Source organism: Panthera uncia, chromosome A2 (genome assembly GCF_023721935.1).
Source record: "Panthera uncia isolate 11264 chromosome A2, Puncia_PCG_1.0, whole genome shotgun sequence".
Lineage (NCBI taxonomy): Eukaryota > Metazoa > Chordata > Mammalia > Carnivora > Felidae > Panthera > Panthera uncia.
This window is the reverse complement of record NC_064816.1, coordinates 58,124,933-58,144,469: the sequence shown is the minus strand read 5'-3', so window position 1 is coordinate 58,144,469 and position 19,537 is coordinate 58,124,933. Positions and strand designations below refer to the sequence as shown.

The following is a 19,537-nucleotide window of genomic DNA, read 5'->3' as shown; positions in this document are numbered from 1 at the left end:
AAGGAAGAGTCACATATCTCTCACTTTAAATCAAAAGCTACGGGGCACCTGGTGGCTCAGTCGGTTAAGCATCTGACTCTTGATCTCGGCTCAGGTCATGATCTCACGGTTCATGAGTTTGAGCCCCGTGTCAGGCTCTGTGCTGACAGTGATGAGCCTGCTGGGGATTCTCTGTCTCCTCTCTCTGCCCCTCCCCTGCTGGCATGTGCTCACACACTCTCTCTCTCAAAATAAATAAACTTTAAAAAAAGCTAGAAAGGACTCAGCCCAGCGAGAAAGGCATGTTGAGAGCTGAGACAGTCCGAAAGCTGGGCCTCCTGCACCAAACATTAGCTAAACTGTGAACACAAAGGAAGAGTTCTTGAAGGACATCACAAGTGCTACTCCAGTGAACACACGGACCATAAGAAGGTGAAATAGTCTTGACAGTTTGAAAGGTCTGGAGAGAAGATCAGACCGGCCACAACATATACCCTTCAGCCAAAGCACAATCCAGAGCAAGGCCCTGACTCTTCGATTCTGTGAAGGCCGAGGGTGGGGGAGCTGCAGAAGAAAAGTCTGGAGCCAGCAGAGGCTGGCTGGTGGGATTAAGGGGAGAAGGTGTCTCCACGACATCCGAGTGTAGGGCGAGGCAGCAGGTGCTGGCGTAGAAGCTGCCACCCGTCATCCAGGAGGTCCGGCCAAGAGAATTCTCGAAGGTGGCTCCACTGACCCACAGAATCTCTGTGTAGATGGAGCAGCCTCCTTCTGGAAGGTGCCATCGTGGACTTTCATAGCCAGAGAGAAGTCAGTGCCTGGCTTCAAAGGACAGACTGACCCCTGTGAGGGGCTAACGGCTGGTGACTCAAAGCTGAAGCCAGTGCTCAGTGACTGCTCTGAAGATCCCAGTGCCCTTGGGAATTATGTTAACTCTGCTCTGCCCGAAGCCTGGATAAGACAGCACATGGGGCGCCTGGGTGGCTCAGTTGTTAAGTGTCCGACTTTGGCTCAGGTCATGATCTCACGGTTGGTGAGTTCGAGCCTCACGTCAGGCTCTATGCTGACAGCTCAGAGCCTGGAGCCCACTTCAGATTCTGTCTCCTCCTCTCTCTGCCCACCCCCCCACTTGTGCTCTGTCTCTGCCTCTCAAAAATAAAGAAATGTAATAAGAAAAAAAATTTAAAAAAAAGACAGCACATCTGCTCACAACATGGTTTACCAGATGATTTTAGGCCCACTGATGAGCCCACAATGGCTCAGAGAAAAAAGATTCCTTTCAAAATATTACCATTCACTGACGATGTGCCTGGTCACCCAGGAGCACTCATGGATGTTTCCATGCCCTGACACGGCATCCATTCCTCAGCCCGGGTTCGAGGAGTCATTTCCACTTTCGAGTCTTATCGTTTGGAAGTACATTTCGTGTGGCCACAGCTGCCGTAGGTGGTGATCCCTCTGATGGATCTGGGCAAAGTCAACTGAAAGCCTCTGAGAAAGATTCACCGTTCTGGATGCCATTAGGAACTTCCGTGATTTGTGGCAAGAGGTCAAAACCTCAGCATTAACAGGAGTGTGGAAGGAGTTGATTCCAGCCTGAGGGAGGGCTCTGAGGGGTTCAGGGCTTCGGGGAGGAAGTCACTGCAGGGTGGCAGGAGCAGCAGGAGAACTGGCATCAGAAGTGGAGCCTGAGGGTGGACCTGAACTGCTGCATCTCGTGGTTACTGGACGTGGGGTCCATTCCTGGTGGAGATGCCCTGACGATTGTGGGAACGACAACAGAGGACCCAGGATATCACGTGGACTTCGTGGAGGGGGCTGCGGCAGGGTCTGAGCAGTTTTGAAAGAAGTTCTGTGGGTAAAACGCTGTCAAACGGCACCACACGCCAAAGAGAAAACTTTGGTGAAAGGAAGAGACCATCGGTGCAGCGAACTTCCCTGTTGTCTTATTCTGAGCAGTAGTTACGGCCACCCCGGCCTTCAGCTGCCACCACCCTGATCTGTCGGCAGCCGCCAGCCTCGGGCAGACTCCCCGCCAGCAAAAAGATGACGACTCACCGGAAGCTCGGAGGATGGTTAGCACATTTTAGTGATAAAGTGCTTTTAAATTAAGGTGTGAACGCTGTTTTGTAAGACATAATGCTGATGCATGCAGAATAGACCACAGTGTAGTTTCAACACGACTTTTGTGCACACTAGGAAACCAAAACGTTTGTCTGGCTCACTTTATCGCGGTGCTCTGGAACCGAGCCTACAGCACCTCTGACATACGCTGGCAAATAGCCACGGATCCCTATCACGTGCACCTGCTGTGGCATCACAGGCTCCTTCCTCATGGGCACTCAGTTCCCCTTCAGTCGGCGAGTTCTGGACCTGGGAACTCACTTGCCCAGGTTTGGAAGCTATGCCTTTCTGTTGGGACTCTCCACCAGGGTGGCCGACCTCAGCCTTGTGCTCATCCTTTCTTGACCCTAAGGATACAACACCCTGTTAGCTTTCTCCTCAGAACCCTGTAGACTAAGCCCCTGGGCAGTGAGTCTGACCTTATCGCCCAGCACTGTGATTATGTGCATTTTACTTCTGGTCTCTGCCATTAAGGGATCTGTCACCCCCCACCGCCACTGGCTGGGCATCCAGCCCTGGTCTAGGGAGGACAGCTCCCAGTGAGCCTCTCCGCTGGCGTCCCTGCATCGGCATGTCTCCTACCACCTTGGCAAATAGACTGTCCTCCCTGCCCTCCCAAGAGCATGGCCAGCATGTGGGTTTTTAATCTCATGGAGCAGAACAGTGGTGATGGACCCATTTCTCCTCTTCTGACCACTTGCTCCACAATCTTCAATATAAATTCAAGCACTTAAAGTGACTATTGTTTTTTTCAAACTTCCAAGAGCTACCCTCAGCAACGCACTGAGCCGTCTCTCCTGACCCTTGCCAGGGTGCTAAGTCTTGCACCACTGAGAACACCCGTGTCAGCACAGTCTCTCTCCTCCTGCGCAGGGTGCCTCCCTTGACCCTGAACCTGCCGGTACGTGTCAGCGGGGCTCACAGCTCCTCGGGCATATTTCCTTCCCCTCCTCTCCTTGGTGGGTCCACCGCCTCCCCGGCTGGGCCACCCTGACACGTGGCCCTCGGTGTGGCCAGGAGGCGAGGCCAAAGCAGTTTCTGATGAGGGCTCACCTTTCTCTTTGAGACTTCTGCTTGGTCTTCACGTGAGAGAGCCTCCTTCTACGACAAACCTGTTCTGTGAGCCCAGAGGGCTCCCGGCAATCCTCACACCATCTAGCCACACGCTGAGAAGACCAGTCACGTGTGCCTCCCCTCAACTCCTTGCTCCATGCCACGTTGACACACCTGAGATGAGCCACGGAGTATCAGCACCATGCGAATCAGAAGATGCCGCCACCTGCCGGCACCCCACTACACCCTGCAGCCTCCTCTGGGCCCTACAGTGCGTGCGGCACCTGCCCTCCAGCTCCGCCCACCTTTGGCTGCAGGAGACCAATGCTGCCGGGCAACCTCTTCCTCTGATGCTTCCTTTTAAATCCAGAGACCCGAGCCAGCCGCTTCTTCTGTTTGGTGATCGTACCACCTCTCAGTGGCCACTCAGGTGCACTGACCCCTCCCCCAGAGCCTTGGTCCCAGACCACGTGGGTGGTGGCTCCCTTGGGCAGCAGGGGGTGGGTGGGGGCCTTCAATGAAGCTTCTGAGAGCACACTCAGAGGGTAAGACTGGGTGGACGCAGATTCGGATCTGATCCCGCTAGGAGCTCTGGAGCGTGAACAGCGTCATGAGTTCCTCCATCATCCCTCTGGAGGGACAGATGCGGTACCCCTGTAGCAGTCCGCCGCTGGCCGGGGTCCGGCATGTGGAGGCGAGGGCGGCCAGGCTTAGCAGACGAAAGTTCAGAACGCCCAGTTAAATTTGAATTTCAGATAAACCACTAACGAAATGTGAATAAATGTCCCAGTCTGCCGGTCCTAGGCGTGCGCGATGTCGCCGGTAATTCCGGGTGGGCTGACTTCACAGATGGATGGGGATCTCGGCAGGCCCCACACAGTGTATTACAGACAGGACAGGTCTGCAGCAGCTCCACACAAACAGCCACAGTTGAGAGCTGAGGGTTAAGAAAGTAGGTACTTCGTGCTTTACACGCTTGCTACTGTGCAGAACTCCTAGGTGGACTGTTACACAGAGTTTTAGTGACATTTGGAGATTTAGATGGAGTTTTCAGGTGGGCATCCTTTTTTCCACTTAAAACAAGTGGTGTAGGCTCCTCATGTTGGGAGTCAGTTCCCCAACACGTTTCCAAGGCTGCTGCACAGGTCACGAGTGCAATTCAAGCACCGTAATCAGGACACTCCATGGGGAGCGGCATCCTCCCGAGTTTGGCCAGTGGAGCAGTTACTCCCGGAACAAGCCAGAGGGGCGAAGACAGCGTTTCCCTCGATCCTTCCAGACATAGTGCACCCCACCCCCCATGTCTGCAGCTGACAGGGCCAGAGCGAGGGGGCAGTGTGCGGGGAGCCCCAGCCACAGCCACGGGCTCTCAGACATGGCCCAGGCAGGTCAGAGGGTCAGGTCTCAGGAAGGCCGATCTGCTCACCGTCTCTGCTCAGGTCAGTTTTCCCGGAAAGCCATAACCTGGAAGGGAGTCCAGTCCAGCTCCTGCCTCGACTCCCTGGGCTTTTCTTGAGCCTGCCGTGTTGAAAGTAACTAAGGTTTGAGCCCCACGCCTTGCTTCCCACATGCGGCCGGTGTAAACACTGAGAGTCCTTAAGGCCGCACCAGCCAACACTGAACTTGTCTGCAGGGTTCAGAATCTCATATAATGAACAGTCCGGAGTAGGTGGTTCGCAGCCCAGCACAGTGCCGGCCAGAGGCCAGGCTCTGGTCAGCTCCACTGACTATCTTGGCCTGCAGGCCACAGCGCCTCGGTCCAACATGCCCAGAGATGCTCCAAAAACAAGAAGGGCAGGACTTCTGCCTGTGTATCGTCCCCTGAGGCCTCTCTCTGCACACCTCTGGACATCTCACAAAGGAGGGTGTGTAACAGAAGGCTGGTCCGTCCCCCAGCACCGGGTGCATTGTCAGCGGGCTCTTGGGCGAAACAGAGGCTCCCTGGACAAGAAGAAGGGGGCTGGGCGGTGGTGGCCGGAAAGAGTTTGAGCCCCCACCCCTGGGAGCATGGGCAGCCCCACTCATGGCCCAGGAGAGGCCCACCCTTCTGGCCAGAGCCAGGGCCCATGACCCGGTTGCAGAGATGGCTCCCAGGCCACTCTGGCCTCTGACTGTGGGGTAGCTGCTGAGCCGTGCGAACCTGTGAAAGGCTGGGGTGTCCCCTGGTGCTGGGGTCCAGGATGGATGGGGTCTCCCTGTCCTTTCAGCGGCTTCTCATAGCGATGCTGTCCAAGTGACGTGTGGTTGTGAGCCAGAGAAAGAGGAGCGGGACGTGGCAGGAGCCGTGCCTAGTGACCCAGGGCCTCCTCGCCCCCGGGGATGAGGACGGCTCTGACTCGGGCAGACCTGGCCAGGGCAGGGCGACTCAGCTGTCGTCCAGGCGACGACAGTCCTGCGGAACGCTGGGCTGCCTCTGCACAGGTCTGGGCGGGGAGCATCGCCGGCTTCACAGGCACACAGACAAACCCATGAGGACGTGTGCTTGCCTGAGGCCTGGGGAAGCTGGGACCATGAGGCGCAGGTCCCAGGCCCTCCCGGGGAGAGCCCTGCCATGCAGGCAGGCAGGCAGGCTGTCTCTAGGGCCCTGTATCTCCCCTCCTCTGGCTGCACCCCTGCTCCCCTGGCCTCATCTGCTGCTCTTGGAGATGATATGCAGGCTGTAAAATTTACCTTTTTAAGTGTGCAGTCTGATGACTTTTGTCAAATGAACACAGGTAACCGGCATCACCATGAGGATACCGTCCAGAGATTCTGTCTCCCAAATAGTTCCCTTGGCCCCTGCTCCTGGCTGTCAGCACCCCCTCCCTCTCCCAGGCCCTGGACACCATTGGTCTTTGTTTTTGCCTTTTGTTTCTTTTTTTTTTTAAGTTTATTTATTTATTTTGAGATAGTGTGTGCAAGCAGGGAAGGAGCAGAGAGAGAGAGACAGAGAAAATCCCAAGCAGGCTCCGTGCTATCAGCACACAGCCTGATGTGGGGCTCAATCCCATGACCTTGGGATTGTGACTTGAGCCAAAATCAAGAGCCAGATGCTTAACTGACCGAGCCCCCAGGCGCCCCTGAAGGAAGCCTTACCTATAAGTCAGAAAACTTTTCAAGTTCCCTTTCTCATGTCTAAAGTTGCCTGTGGATGCCTTCATTTTATCCTTGATCAGATTACCAAGACTTTGCTATTTTATTGTCCTTTTCCAAGGGTTTGGGGTTTGCAGCTCAACTTTACTGTTGGTTTTGTTTTTGTGTTTTCTGTATCAGTCATTTCTGCTTTTACCATTATTGAATTTTTAATTCTAATTTTCTTTAGGCTTACTTTGTTTTCTGCATGTTAAGGTTTTTAGCATCCTGAGGCGCATGCTTAGCTCACTGACTCTTGTAAGGGTATGAAATGTCCCTTTGAGCACTGCTTTGGCTCTTAGCCATACGTTTTGTGTTCAGAACGCTCATGGTTATTCATTTATAAAGGGTCAGTAACCAAACTCAAACTTCCTGTTCAGCCCAAGTGCCATTTACAACAGCCCCACTTGCTGGGTGTGTGTTAAGTTCAAGCCGCTGTGAGTGTCTGTGTTTCTCCAAATGCTTCTGGCATTGTCTGCTGGCCCCTGTGCAGGGAATGTCACTCTCTACCTGCCATTTTCCACCCACACACAAGGGCTGTAGGAAGGAGACATGAGAGGCCCTGTCCAGAGCTCTGTCAGTCCCCTCCACACCCCCGAAAGACGCCGTGCTCTGCCAGCGTCAGCTTGAGCTGGTTATTTGCTTATTTCTTCTGCCAGATTGTTCGCAGTTACAGAACTGAACATGAGTCACTTCCGTAACCTCAGACAGAGCACAAATTAGGTACTCGGTAATGGTAACTACAAAGTGATCCAAGGCCCTTTCTGATCTCTGTTTTTGTTCACTGATGCTATCATTCTGGGTATTAATTAGGCCACGCTTAAGTGCTGTAGCCGATTCGCCAAAACAGGAAATATGTCAACTTGTGGACTTGTATCTTTCACTCCCCTAATAACCAGGTGCAGGTGTTAGCCAGCCACTGGGGCCTCTTCCTCATCTCCCTGCCCGAGTAGCCCACATAAAGTTTAGAAAGACCCTGGAAGCACCATTCACTTCTGAAATGCCTGACCCACAAATGGACAGATCATTTCTGCTCAAATTTCACAGATAAGAGTCACTGCCAGGGAGGCTGGGAATATAGAACACAGGCCAGCCACATACCTGTTGCTGTTACCATGGTGCATTGTGGCCCATACCTGGCAGTCTCTTCCACGGTCCAGACACCCGGCCACAGCATGTCCACGAATGCCTATGTTCTTCACCATGGAATGCACACTCATCGCCTACAAAGGCAATGACACCAAATCATGCGCAGTCCCCATAGCAGGGGCCAGTGTGGGCATCTCCACTGCGTACACGCACCAGTGAGGGTGAACCGGTGGTCTGGGAGCCATGGAAGCTTGTGTTCTTCCACACTTGTGGGTGAGGGGAGCACAGGCAGGTGTCTTCAGCAAACATCCACATTGAAAGAGGGAAAGATAGAGAACACAGAAGGAGAACACAGAAGATGGGCGGGTGGGGACACGTGTCTCCAGGGACTCAGGTTGCTCCCTGTGGAGAAAAAGCAGTGGCAGAAGCCTCACACTTGGGGGGATCCGTCTGTGAGCCAACATCCCAAGAAAAAAACCCCTTCACACCCTACTTCTCTATGACAAAGTTTAAGGCCCACGGGTAATTCTGTGGCTTGAGAGAGCAAAGGAATTTTCAGGTCACACTCATCAGGCTTACACAAAAAAGTTCCTCAAAACCTAGGTAGACGTACCACCTGCAGGCTCACAGACAGTAACAGTAACCGGGCTTTCGCTCAGGTATGGTTTTCACATCTACTTTCTTCCTTCTTCCATAACCCTAACCCTAACCCCTAACCCTAACCCTAACCTCAGCTGTAACCCTAACCCCTAACCCTAACTCTAACCCTAGCCCCTAACCCCTAACCCTAACCTCCCCCTGGTGGCTTAGTAGCATCTAAGGTCATGGTGACAGGGCCTTACCATCAAATGAGTCTTTGCCGTAGGGCCGAGGCTCTTTGTTAAGACAGACAAACTGAGGGGGCCCTCTCAAAACACACTTCAGGCTTATGTCCAGTCCAGGGGGTCCAGAAGACGCTGACTTCCCTGCCCTGCTCACACCCCCAGTGCGAGGCACCTGCGGAGTGCATGCTTGAGTGCTGACCCGTCTGGGAAGGAAGTGCTGATTTTACTGTAAAATAAGCAGCGTGGCTGTCAGTCTCTCTCTCTTTCCAAGTAGGTTCCACGTCCAACATGGGGCTTGAGCTCTCCACCCTGAGATCAAGAGTCACGTGCTCTACCGACTGAGCCAGCCAGGCACCCCCAATTCTCTCCTTTTTTATTTTGGTAAAACATAAAATTCACTACTTGAACCACTTTTTACATGTACAACTCCGTGGCACTGATTACATTCCTGATATTGTGGAACTGTCACCATTTCTTCCAAAACCCTTCCGTTGTCCCAGCGAGAAAGTCAGGAAGACCTCATCCCTCCTCCCACATTCCCCTGGGAGCCACGATCTGCTTACTGTCACTATGAATGTGCCGTATCTAACGTCAGTGGGGTCACCTACCATGTGTCCTTGGGTCTGGCTTAGGTCACTGAGCACAGCCATTGGGCGCCACCCATTGGGCGCGTGTCAGGACCGGATCGTGTCTCATGACTGAACAGTGTGTGTGCCCGCGTGTTCTGTTTGCTCGTTTGCCTTCCGGCCGTGGTAATAGCATGGTGACAGATACTGGTGCATAGGTGTCTGAGTCCCTCGTTTGGGTTCTGCGGGGAGTGTACCCAGGCCTGCGATCGCTGGGCGGCCCGTGTTTTCCACAGCAGCTGAACCAGTTCACAGGGCCGCCAGCAGTGTGTGTGGTCTCACTCTCTCCACAACCCCAGCCACACGTCCTTTTGATGTGTAATCTAGCCGCCCGCGAAGGCTTCACGTGGCATCTCACTGTGGTTTGGTCTGCGTTTCCTAAATGTTACTGACGTTGAGCATTTTCTCATGTGCTTTCTGTCCACTGGTCTGTCTTCTCTGGAGAAGTGTCTGTTCACATCCTTTGCCCGTTTTTCAGCTGGGTCGTTTGTCTCTTTGTCGCTGAGTTGTGAGAGTTCTTTGTACTAAACACTGCATATCAGACCCTCATCAGACAGAGCCCGTGGGTGTCATCTCACTGTCCTGACAGCGGGCTTTCATGTACAAGATTTTAACTCTGATAAAGTCAAATTTACCTATTTTGGGGGTCATATTTAAGAAAAATCATTGCCAAACACAAGGTCATGATTTGCACATACGTTTTCCTCTAAGAATTGTATGGTTTGAGGGGCGCCTGGGTGGCTTAGTCGGTTAAGCATCTGACTTCAGCTCAGGTCATGATCTTGCGGTCTGTGAGTTCGAGCCCCGCGTCAGGCTCTGGGCTGATGGCTCAGAGCCTGGAGCCTGCTTCCGATTCTGTGTCTCCCTCTCTCTCTGCCCCTCCCCCGTTCATGCTCTGTCTCTCTCTGTCTCAAAAATAAATAAACATTAAAAAAAATTAAAAAAAAGAATTTTATGGTTTGAGGCTTCTTGAATGTGTATATTCATGTATTTCATTATGTCTGGGAAGTTGTTTCCCTGTGTTTTTTCCAAATACTTTTTCTGCCCCTTTCCGTCTCTCATCACCTTCTGGGACTCCTGCAATACTCATGCTGATGTGTTTCATGGCACCCTGAAGTTTCCTCAGGTTCTGTTCATTTTCTGTCACTCTTTTCCCTTTCTGTCGAGCACACTGGATAGCCTCTGTCTTCCCTTCGGGGTCACTGACTCTGTCTTCTGCCTGCTCACATCTGCTGTTGAACCCCTCTAGCATTTTATGTTTTTCATTTCAGCTATTGTACTTTTCAGCTCCAGAATTTGTGTGGTTCCTTTATATAACTTCTACTTATTATTGTCATTCTCTATCTATTCATACATCATTTTCCTAATTCCCATTAGCTCTTTGTCTGTGGTTTCCTTCAGCTCATTGAATATATTTAATTGAATGTCTTTGGTAATTTCAGTGTTTCCTCAGGGATAATGTCTATTAAATTCTTTTTCTCCTATGAATGCGCCGTATTTTCCTGTTTCTTTGTATTCTTTGTAATTTTGTTGTTGTTGAGAACTTGGCATTCAGTTTTTTTAAATGTTTACTTATTTTTGAGAGAGAGAGAGAGAGAGAGAGAGAGAAAGCAGGGGAGGGACAGAGAAAGAGGGAGACACAGGATCCTAACAGTCTCCAGGTTCCGAGCTGTCAGCACAGAGCCCGATGCGGGGCTCCAACCCACCAACCACGAGATCATGACCTGAGCTGAAGTCGGAAGCTTAACCAAATGAGCCCCCTGGGTGCCCCGAGACCTTGGCATTTGAGTAGTATAGTGTGGCAGCTCTGGACACTAGATTCTCCCCCATAAGGATTGGTTTTCTTGCTTGTTGAGGACTGCAGTTGTCCATTTGTATAGTGACTTTTCCAAACTATTTTCTGCAAAGTCTGTATTTATTTTTTAATGTTTTTCAAAGTCTGCATTTGTGTGTGGTCACTGGAGAAGTTTCTGTTCTGATGTTTCTGCATCAGAGAAACCTGACCTGACAGAGAATTCCTTAAATATCTGGATTTAAAAACAAACACACAAAAAACAAAAACATTGAACTGGCGTTGTGTATCTCTCTAAGTCCTCTGCTACATGTGGCCAGGGAAGCTGCTGGGGCTGGAGGTGAAACAAAGACAAGGTGTGCACTAGGCCCTCAGGAAACCCAGAGCAAGCAAAGTGTACACACAGCCTCAGTCAGCCAGCTGCTCTCGGGACACGGGCTCTGTCCCCATGCCATGACAGGGATCAGGTGTGGCGGCTGGTTTGTGCACACTGCTCACTCACAAGCCATCAGCAACCTCTCCCTTCTCTAGCACTCCCTTGGCTGCTGTAACTGTCTGATCAGGCTCCCCAGTTCCAAAATACAGCAGAATCTTGGATTGCGAGTAACTTATTCTGTGAGGGTTCTGCAAGATGAGCAAACATTTCTAACAATTTTAATTTGAAAATGAGGGGCGCCTGGGTGGCTCAGTCAGTTGAGTGTCCGGCTTCCGCTCGGGTCATGATCTCGTGGTTCACAAGTTCGAGCCCTGCGTCGGGCTCTGTGCTGACAGCTCGGAGCCTGGAGCCTGCTTCCGATTCTGTGTCACCCTCTCTCTCTGACCCTCCCCCCACTCATGCTCTGTCTCTCTCCGTCTCAAAAATAAATAAACGTTAAAAAATTTTTTTAAAAAAAAGAAAAATGAGTGATGTCTTGCAATACAAGTTGTATGTGACGCCAAATGGCACGATCACACCTGAGCCAATGGTTCCTCTCTCTCTCTCTCTCTCTCTCTTTCTCTCCACCATTATTTGTGGTGTCCCCCAATCATTCTCTTTTCAGACGATAAGCCTCGTTGATTTAGGGCAAGGCAGGTATCAAAAAGACTGTGCTCCCTGCCTGTCTCCTTAGAACACTACAAAATAATCGGCAGGCACAGGGACAGAAGATTGGCTTTAGACCCACATAGACCTAGAGTATGGAATGGCCTGTGTTCTAAACTCTGACCCGGGGGCTAAAGCAACTTCTGGTAGCAAAAATAGCTACAAGTTATCGAATAGCGTGGATAGCCAAGAATCTTATCTGCACTGTCCTGTCCTGTCAACAGCCCTGTGAGGGAAGGAAATTGTTATCTCCACTTTACTGATAGGGAAACTGAAGCTCAGGAAATTAAGTGACTTGCCCAAGTCCTACAGGCAGAGAATGGCAGTCAGTCTTCAGGCAGTCAGTCCTCACAGTCCTGTTCTACCCCAGCACTACCCTGCCTCCCCCACAAGGGGTCCTAGAGGATCCATCACTCTGCCTACCAATGTGCAGAACCCTTCCTCTCCCTCACTCTCACTCTGCCCCTTTCTGCCCAGGCCTCCTGCCCCAGCCCCACCTGCTGTCAGAAGCAAGCCCTGGGCACTGCAGACCTCGGAGGCTGTGACGCTTCACCTGCCAGCTGAAGCTGAGGTCTCTGAACATTTCCAGCCTGGAAGCAGCTCCAGAGGCTATTTTCTGACCCCTGGTGTGTGCTTGGCCTTGACTGACCTTCCAGCACACCTGGGGTCAGGCTGACCTGGGGACCTTTCCCATGGGCCTCAGTTTCTCCACGTAAAAAGTGCCAGCCCTGAGTTCACAGGTCATTTGTGGTCCACATAAAGCATGTGGGACAGCAGGCGGTGTGTGGAGGCCGCTGGGGGCTCGGTGTCATGACCCCTTATGTTCTGCGGCATCTAGGCTCAACTCCACCTTGCTCTGTGCCTGACACCCTCCCTCCCCTGGGCCCGGGCCGGCCTTCACACGAGGGCACAGCCAGTCTACCCCGAGGTAAGCAAACACTTGCAACACTGTGCTGACCTCCAGGCCTCATTGCATCAGTGCAGAGAGACCCCGCACAGGTGCCCCTCATGCTGGGTGCTCTGGCCCTGTTTTCTATCCCATGGGGATACGGGGTCAGCCAAGTTGAGCAATTTGACTGTGAACCTTCAGAGCCTGGACTCAGTTCTTCTCAGGAGACCTCCCCTTAGGACCTGCCTGTCCTCCCAGGCTGGCACTGGCCAAGCCTGTGAAGGGTGAAGAATCCAAGAGAGAGAGTGAGGGGGAAGCCACCGTGTCTCTGACGGTCTCGCCTCAAAAGTCACACTGCCATTTCTGCAATATCCTTGTACTTACACAGGCTAGGCCTACTCAGCATCAGTGGGGACTGCACAGGGGGCAAATGACAGAGGAGGGCTGGTTGGAGGCCCTCTCAGAGCCAGCACATTCTTTTTAGAGAGCGTGTCACAGGCATCTTTCCACGCCAGCAAAGGCAGATCAGTCCTACCATCTTCCGTGACTCCTGAATGTAGCATAACTGATTGAACTGGTTCCCTGTACTTGGATATGTGGGTCACGTGCCACTTTTTGTTTGTGTGTGCCACTTTTGATCCTAGAACCTCTATCACTAAACATGTCAGATTATTTCCTAGAGATAAATTAAGAAGAAAATGAAATAGTGCTGTTGCCTCCGCTTTCTGAGTGATCAAGGGATGAGAAGGGTTTCCTGTGACCCTGCTCTGTCACATATCCTGCTGTCTCTCCCCATTAAGGGGGGGAGCCCATTGTCAGCCAGCTCTGCACTGTTGTTGTTTTTAAGAACCCTTAAGCAGAAACTATGTTTATCCACTCCTCTTTAGGACCACCCTCGAGACACCAAAGGCTCTAAGTATGTCCCTCATAAGCCATTGTCTCTGAGGTCCAGGCTTTCCAGGACCTTCTTCTCTGGACAGGTCAGACCCTCATGTGGAGTCCAGTACTGAGCCATTTGGTGTCACCTCTGCATCTAAAGAGGAAGCAGTGACATGGGGCAACTGGTGGTGCACAGGAGGGCTGGGAGTCTGGCTCCGCAGGACTGACTGGTGTGGGGACGTTGGGACCCTCTTCCTGCCACACTGGACACCCAGAATGCAAGGAGGTGGCCCCAGGAATGGGCTCTGGGGAAGGATGCACGCTGGTCAGAGTGCAAGCTAGAGAGGGCAGTCAGTGCAAGTCCGACAGACTAGAAAGGTGGGGGCCTTGTCCACCCCTGCCTCCAGGAGGAGAGAGCCAGAGGACCCGGAGCCTCTTCCCAGGTGCTGTGCACAGGAGAAGGGCAGCTGGTCCAGAAGCCCTGCCCCATCCAAACCCTGAACGAGTGCCACTGTCTCGCACACACAGAAAAAACAGTGGCTCAGAGCCAGGGACTGGTGGGTCAGTGACCCATCACACTTGGGTGTAGTGAAGGCGCTTTCGCTCTATTTTAGGAAAGGGATCGATCTTGTCAAGGTTTTCTTCGGGGTGACCGCACTGGCCATTGGCGGGAGAGCCTGGCATTCTGTCCACCTACCATCCCTAACCCTAATCACTCAGGAGCCCCTGCTAATTTTAGCACGGCCTGGCAGGTGCCACGGGGCTTGACAAGTTCACTCCGCGGGCGGGGGGCGCTGCGCACCGTCCAGCATCCAGAACGAGTTCCATCCTGGACCTTGCAGGCCCAAAACCCAAGAATGACCTCCTGACCTTTAGAGGCAAGTTTTGACAGTTTGGAGGCAATTTACGGTTTACAAGCCCGGAAGGAAACAAGTATTTGTCACTTGGGGGGGATGGCCCTGGGCCCTCCACCCGGCAGACGGTCCCCCCACCTCCCCGCCCCCTACCTCCCACCTACCTCCCCGCCCTCTACCTGCCACCTACCACCCGGCTCCTCCACAGCTCACCTCACTTCTTCTCCCGCCCCGCCCCCATCCCCTGGGCTCGGCTCTCATTGGCCCGAATGAGGTCTTGCGCACGCCCACGGACCAATCCTGCGGCTGATTGGCCGAAGGGACACACCCACACCCCACCCCCAGAGGAGGGGAGGGGAGCCCTGAGCATCCAGCTCCCTGGGGGGTCTGCCTAGGCCAGGCGAGGGTCTGGTCCCCACCTTCTCTCCTGCCTACCGGGGCGCAGCACCGCCTTACCCCCACCCCACCCCTACCCCCGGAGCGTAGGAAACGCAGGTCTGACCCCTCTTCAGATGAAAGTCCGCCAGGGATCCCCTATCCCGGCTCTGGCCTGTGCGGGCCAGGCTCTTCCCTACCCCTCCATGTGTGTGGGGCTCTCCACTGCGGTTTCCTGCCCCCCAGCGTGCTGACCACCAGCCCTGGCACATCTGAGGACTGGAGGCCACATGGACTAGTCCTGTCCCCTCCCCAGAATCACTGGGCAGCTAATCCCCACACCACTGTGCAGAGGGCGTGGACACCGCCCCACGGCCTTATCCCCACGCCTGTTGTCAGCCTTGACCCTAAGCAGGCCCCCTTTGCCCTCTGCCCTGACCGACCTGGTGGCAGTGGGCAGAATATTTCAGCAGCTGCCTGCTGGGCTCAGTAGGTGCAGAAGCCCCGGGCAGTCTGCTGAGGGCAGCTCTCTGGCAAGGTGGCCCACACCTGCCCAGGTGGACCTCAATCTCCAGGGCTGCTGCCCTCCCTGCCCCTCAGCAGGTAAGGGTGTCCCCACCTCCCCAAAATCCTACCTCTTGGCCCCTCGGAGAGATGGCAATGGATGCCACGAGGAGCCAGACCCAGATGCCCTTGAATCTGGTGAGGGTCATCCCAGAGCCACGAGGGTGGTTCCTTGGGGCACACAGGGCAATGGGTTCAGCAGAGCAGACGTCAGGTGGTGCTGTGCCCCTGGAAGGAGGCATCTGGGCCAAGAGGCAGCTGTGCCTGTCACTGGCCCTGTCACTGCCTATCCTGACACCCATGGTGCAGACTCGCCAGGAGGGGTCTCTAGAGTACTTGCTCCTGTGCCAGCAGGCTGAGACCACTGTAGGTCCCTGAGAGTCAGAGACTGAGGTCCCTGAGCCCGTCCCAGCTCTCTGGAGGGCAGTGGGAGCCCTGCCACGTGTCCAGCTGCAGCCTGGCCCCTGTGTTCGTGGGGCCTCGGCGGCTGTACACACAGTGGGCAACCCTGGGCCAGTTGCCCACATATTCCTGAGGAAAAGGATCCCCAGTGCCAGTCCCAGGCCTACCATGAGGACTAGAAGAACCAGTTGGACATGCCCCCGAGTCGGAGAGCACTGGGCAGTCTGTCTTCCTGCAGAGCCCAGGCCAGGGCACCAGAAACACTGCCTGGAACGTGGGGGAGACAATCAGCAAGAGACCCCCCCTCCTCCATGTTTGGGTATAGACATGAGCCCTAGTGATGTGTCCTGTGGCCTCCTCGCAAGCAGGGGGTGGGTGGTAGTTGTGGGGAAAAGGGGGACAGGCTCTGTGTGAGCTTTGTTCTCCCAAGGCTGGGTCTGGAGGGGCAGGCAGCTTCCTGGAGCTTCTCAGGCAGAACCATGACTTTCCCAGGCAAGTCTTTTAAGCCAGTGTGACTGACAGCAGCATGACACCCGTAGGAGACTTTTGTAGTGGGGTCTGGGCCCTGAAATCGGGCAGGAAGCAGCCCAGTGGGGTGGGGAGGTGGGCCCCTGGCTGGCACCGTGGGCTGGGGAAAGTTTCCTCATTTGTAAGAACAGGGACCCCTATGGTACCTGGGTCCTGGGGTGATTTTGCAGGATAAGGGAGAACTGCAGAAGCTCTGAGCAGGGCCTGGTCTGGGATGTTCCCAAGGGGTCTGTGAGGCAGACTCCCACCCCATGACTTGAGCCCCACCCATGTCCCCCAGACACTCAGCCTTGAGGGTGGAGGGGGCTGCGCAGGTCAGAGCCCCTCCTGTCAGGGTTGGGTGCTGACAACATGTGGCATCTGCGGGCCCTGATACGTCTGAAGGGTGTGCACCTCCCACAGTGAGAGGCAAGGTCAGCTGGAGGCCAGTGTCAGCTTGCAGCCAGCCAGAGTATTGGACCACTGCCACAGACCCTCCCAGCATCCCTCCCCAGCCTGTACCCCCAGGAACAGGGAATGAAAACAGCAGGGTGGGCAGGGGAATGAATGTCCACGGTCCTGCGGTATGGACAGTGCTGGACCCTGCAGTGCCCAGCTTGGGCAGGGCATGCTGCAAGGGCAGGTGACCCCATGTTCCCTACATGCCCCACATTGCCAGACATGGGCCTCCACACCACACACCCTGCCCAAGCAGTGGCCTCCCCAAGACCTACAGTTACAGAAATGCCATCAGAAATCCAGATTTGCCTGGGAAAGTGCCTGTATTTAAACGTTGGCAGCAAATTTAAGTTTTTGAGAATATTGCACTGGAAAATGAAACCCACATTGATGCAACTTTATTTACAGAATGGAATCTGTAGTGAACAAACATCACCTCACGGGTTGACTCCCCCTCAGACAAGGGGCTTCCTTACCTTGCACTGTCCCCATCCCTCCCCTGCTGTGTTCTGTCCTCTCCCTGCTGTGCAGTATCCCCCTCTATTGTGTGCTGTCCCCTCCCTGCTGTGCAGTGTCCCCTCCCCTCCCTGCTGTGCAGTGTCCACTCCCTACTATGGGCTGTCCACTCCCTGCTGTGGGCTGTCCCCTCCCTGCTGTGTGGTGTCCCTTCCCCTCTCTGCTGTGCACTGTCCCCTCCCCTCCCTGCTGTGCACTGTCCCCTCTACTGTGCACTGTCCCCTCCCCTCCCTGCTGTGCACCGTCCCCCTCCTTGCTGTGTGGTGTCTGGGAAGGGACGGCAGGGACAGGAAGGTCCGGGTGACATGGGGTCTTCTAGAGTCCCAGCCGGCCAAGCACCATGCTGTTGCAGAACGGGATCTTGGACAGAAGTTGCTGGGTGGAATGAAACATTAGTAAGTCCAGGTTGCTCTCTGACCAGGTGTGTGACTTCCTGTGATCTCCGGGGTTCCACAGAAGGGTCTTTCTAGAGGACCTAGAAGCCGGCCGGCCAAGCTGGGGTTTCACCCGATGTCAGTGGCAGGGAGCCAGGTGGGCCTGGACACAGAGGGTGAAAAGCCCCTCCTGTACCGGGCTCCAGCCATGCCGAGTGTGTGTGTGGGGGGGTGTCACAGCAAATGGGCCGGGACGCGGCCCAGCAGGGCCTGAGGCTGGACCTGCGCAGGGTCTGCCTCTGTTTCACGGAGTCTGTGATGTCTTACAGTGGGTCCCTGGGACAATTCTGTGTCGGGGAGCCATCCAACAGCCTCTTGAGGGCCTCAGACAGCAGCTCTTGCATGTGCGGCCTCGGGCGCTGGCCAGGAAGCGAGCTGGCTGACGCACCTGCACTTGAGGTTCTTTGAGCCTTTGCTCCATCTGGAAGATGAGCAACTGCTGGCGGCTGCTCCCCGTGCTCTGTGATGCTGTGACACTGATGCTGTGACACTGTGGTGCTGTGACACTGTGATGGGATGGGAGGCAGCTTATGTGGTGCACTCAGCTCCAGGCACGGCGTGTTGGCAGAATTCTGCGAATGTTAATGCTTCTACACCTTCCTGGCACTTTATGTTTGCGAGACTGTAGCCCCAGGCCTCTGTGAACGCGCCTGGATCGCTTCCCAAACGGTGAGGGCAGTGAGGGCGGTGAGGGCGTCTAGCGCTGTGCCCTGGAGGGACAGCCTCGGGCAGGGACAGCCTGGAGCTGCAAATGGCCCTGCAAACACTGGTGTGTGGTTCTGTGTCTAGTCACAAAATTTATTCAGCCCCATCCCTTTGTGACATTCCCTGGGCTCAAACTCTAAGTATGGAGACTCTAAGGTCCTAAGGGAATGTCACTCGAAAGGAGACACGGTCCCTAAGCAAGGGTCTGTGTCCATCAGAAATGCTGTCGGGTACAGGGAATGAAAGCCCTGCCTTAACTGCGGCTTTCGGTGATCAGTGTTCGCTCCCCCATCACTGCCTGGAGGTGGGTGGGTGCAGAGCCAGCCAAGATCCGCGATCCCCTCAGGCGGGGCCGCCCTGCCTCTCTTCCCACCGTGGGTGGTCTGCCAACAGCTCTTCCCTCAGCCTCGCCTCCGCCTTGCTACAGGGCAGCTGCTCTGGTGCCGGTCATCACACCCTTACAAACCTGCATTCACAGAATGGAGGGGCACTGACTTCCAGGAAGGGACGGTCCTGCTAAAGCCAGGCTTCTCTCCCTGTCATTGGCTGGAACTGGGCCACCTGCTTGACGCTTAACCAGATCCCCAGCAAAAGGGCGTAGGATAGCTGTGCTCGGCTTAGCCCAGTCACAGGCTGTCCCTGGGGCCTGGGGAGGCACTGCCTTCCTCGAATGTGCTACACCTGTGCCTCCGTGCACACTGCTCCCCTCAGTCCCTGGGCATGGATTCATAGAGGCAGGATGACCAGAGCTTTCTGGTGGTAATGCCAGCTGCCTGCTGGCCGCCAGACAGGCTCCCAACAGGCTCTTGCAGCCATGTCCCACTCACTGTCCTGGGCGGCACTTTCCTCCCCCCACGGCAGGCATCTGCAGTACCGAGGGGGGCTGCCCTGTCTGCACCCCACCCTTCGGCATCCCTCAGGCCACATGTGTTGAGGGACTGCTCTTGGAACTCTGCTGTTTTCATCTGGGACCCAGGGCTGGAGGGTGAGGGAGGCCCTTGGTGCGTGTGGGACCCCTGCACCCCCAGCTGCCCTCACTCGCCCAGCTGCCCTCACTCCCCCCAGCTGCTCTCTCCCCCCAGCTACCCCTCCCCCCACAGCTCCTCTCTCCCCTCAGCTGCCCTCACCCCTCCAGCTGTCCTCCCCCCCCCAACTGCCCTCACCCCCCCAGCTGCCCTCTCCCCCGCAGCTGCTCTCTCCCTCCAGCTGCCCTCACCTCCCAAGCTGTTCTCACCTTCCAGCTGCTCTCACCTCCTCCAGCTGCTCTCACCTCCCCC

The 19,537-nt window shown here is 54.7% G+C and overlaps 1 protein-coding gene across 1 annotated transcript in view; it reads left to right on the top strand.

The window, feature by feature from the left end:
• The first annotated feature begins 15,327 nt into the window (after window positions 1–15,327).
• Window positions 15,328–19,537, top strand: part of GCK (glucokinase) — a 12,840-nt gene continuing 8,630 nt past the window's right edge. Inside the window, exon 1 of the mRNA XM_049641164.1 lies at window positions 15,328–15,375. Coding sequence (XP_049497121.1) covers window positions 15,328–15,375 — 48 coding nt within the window. The remainder of the gene's footprint in view (window positions 15,376–19,537) is intronic.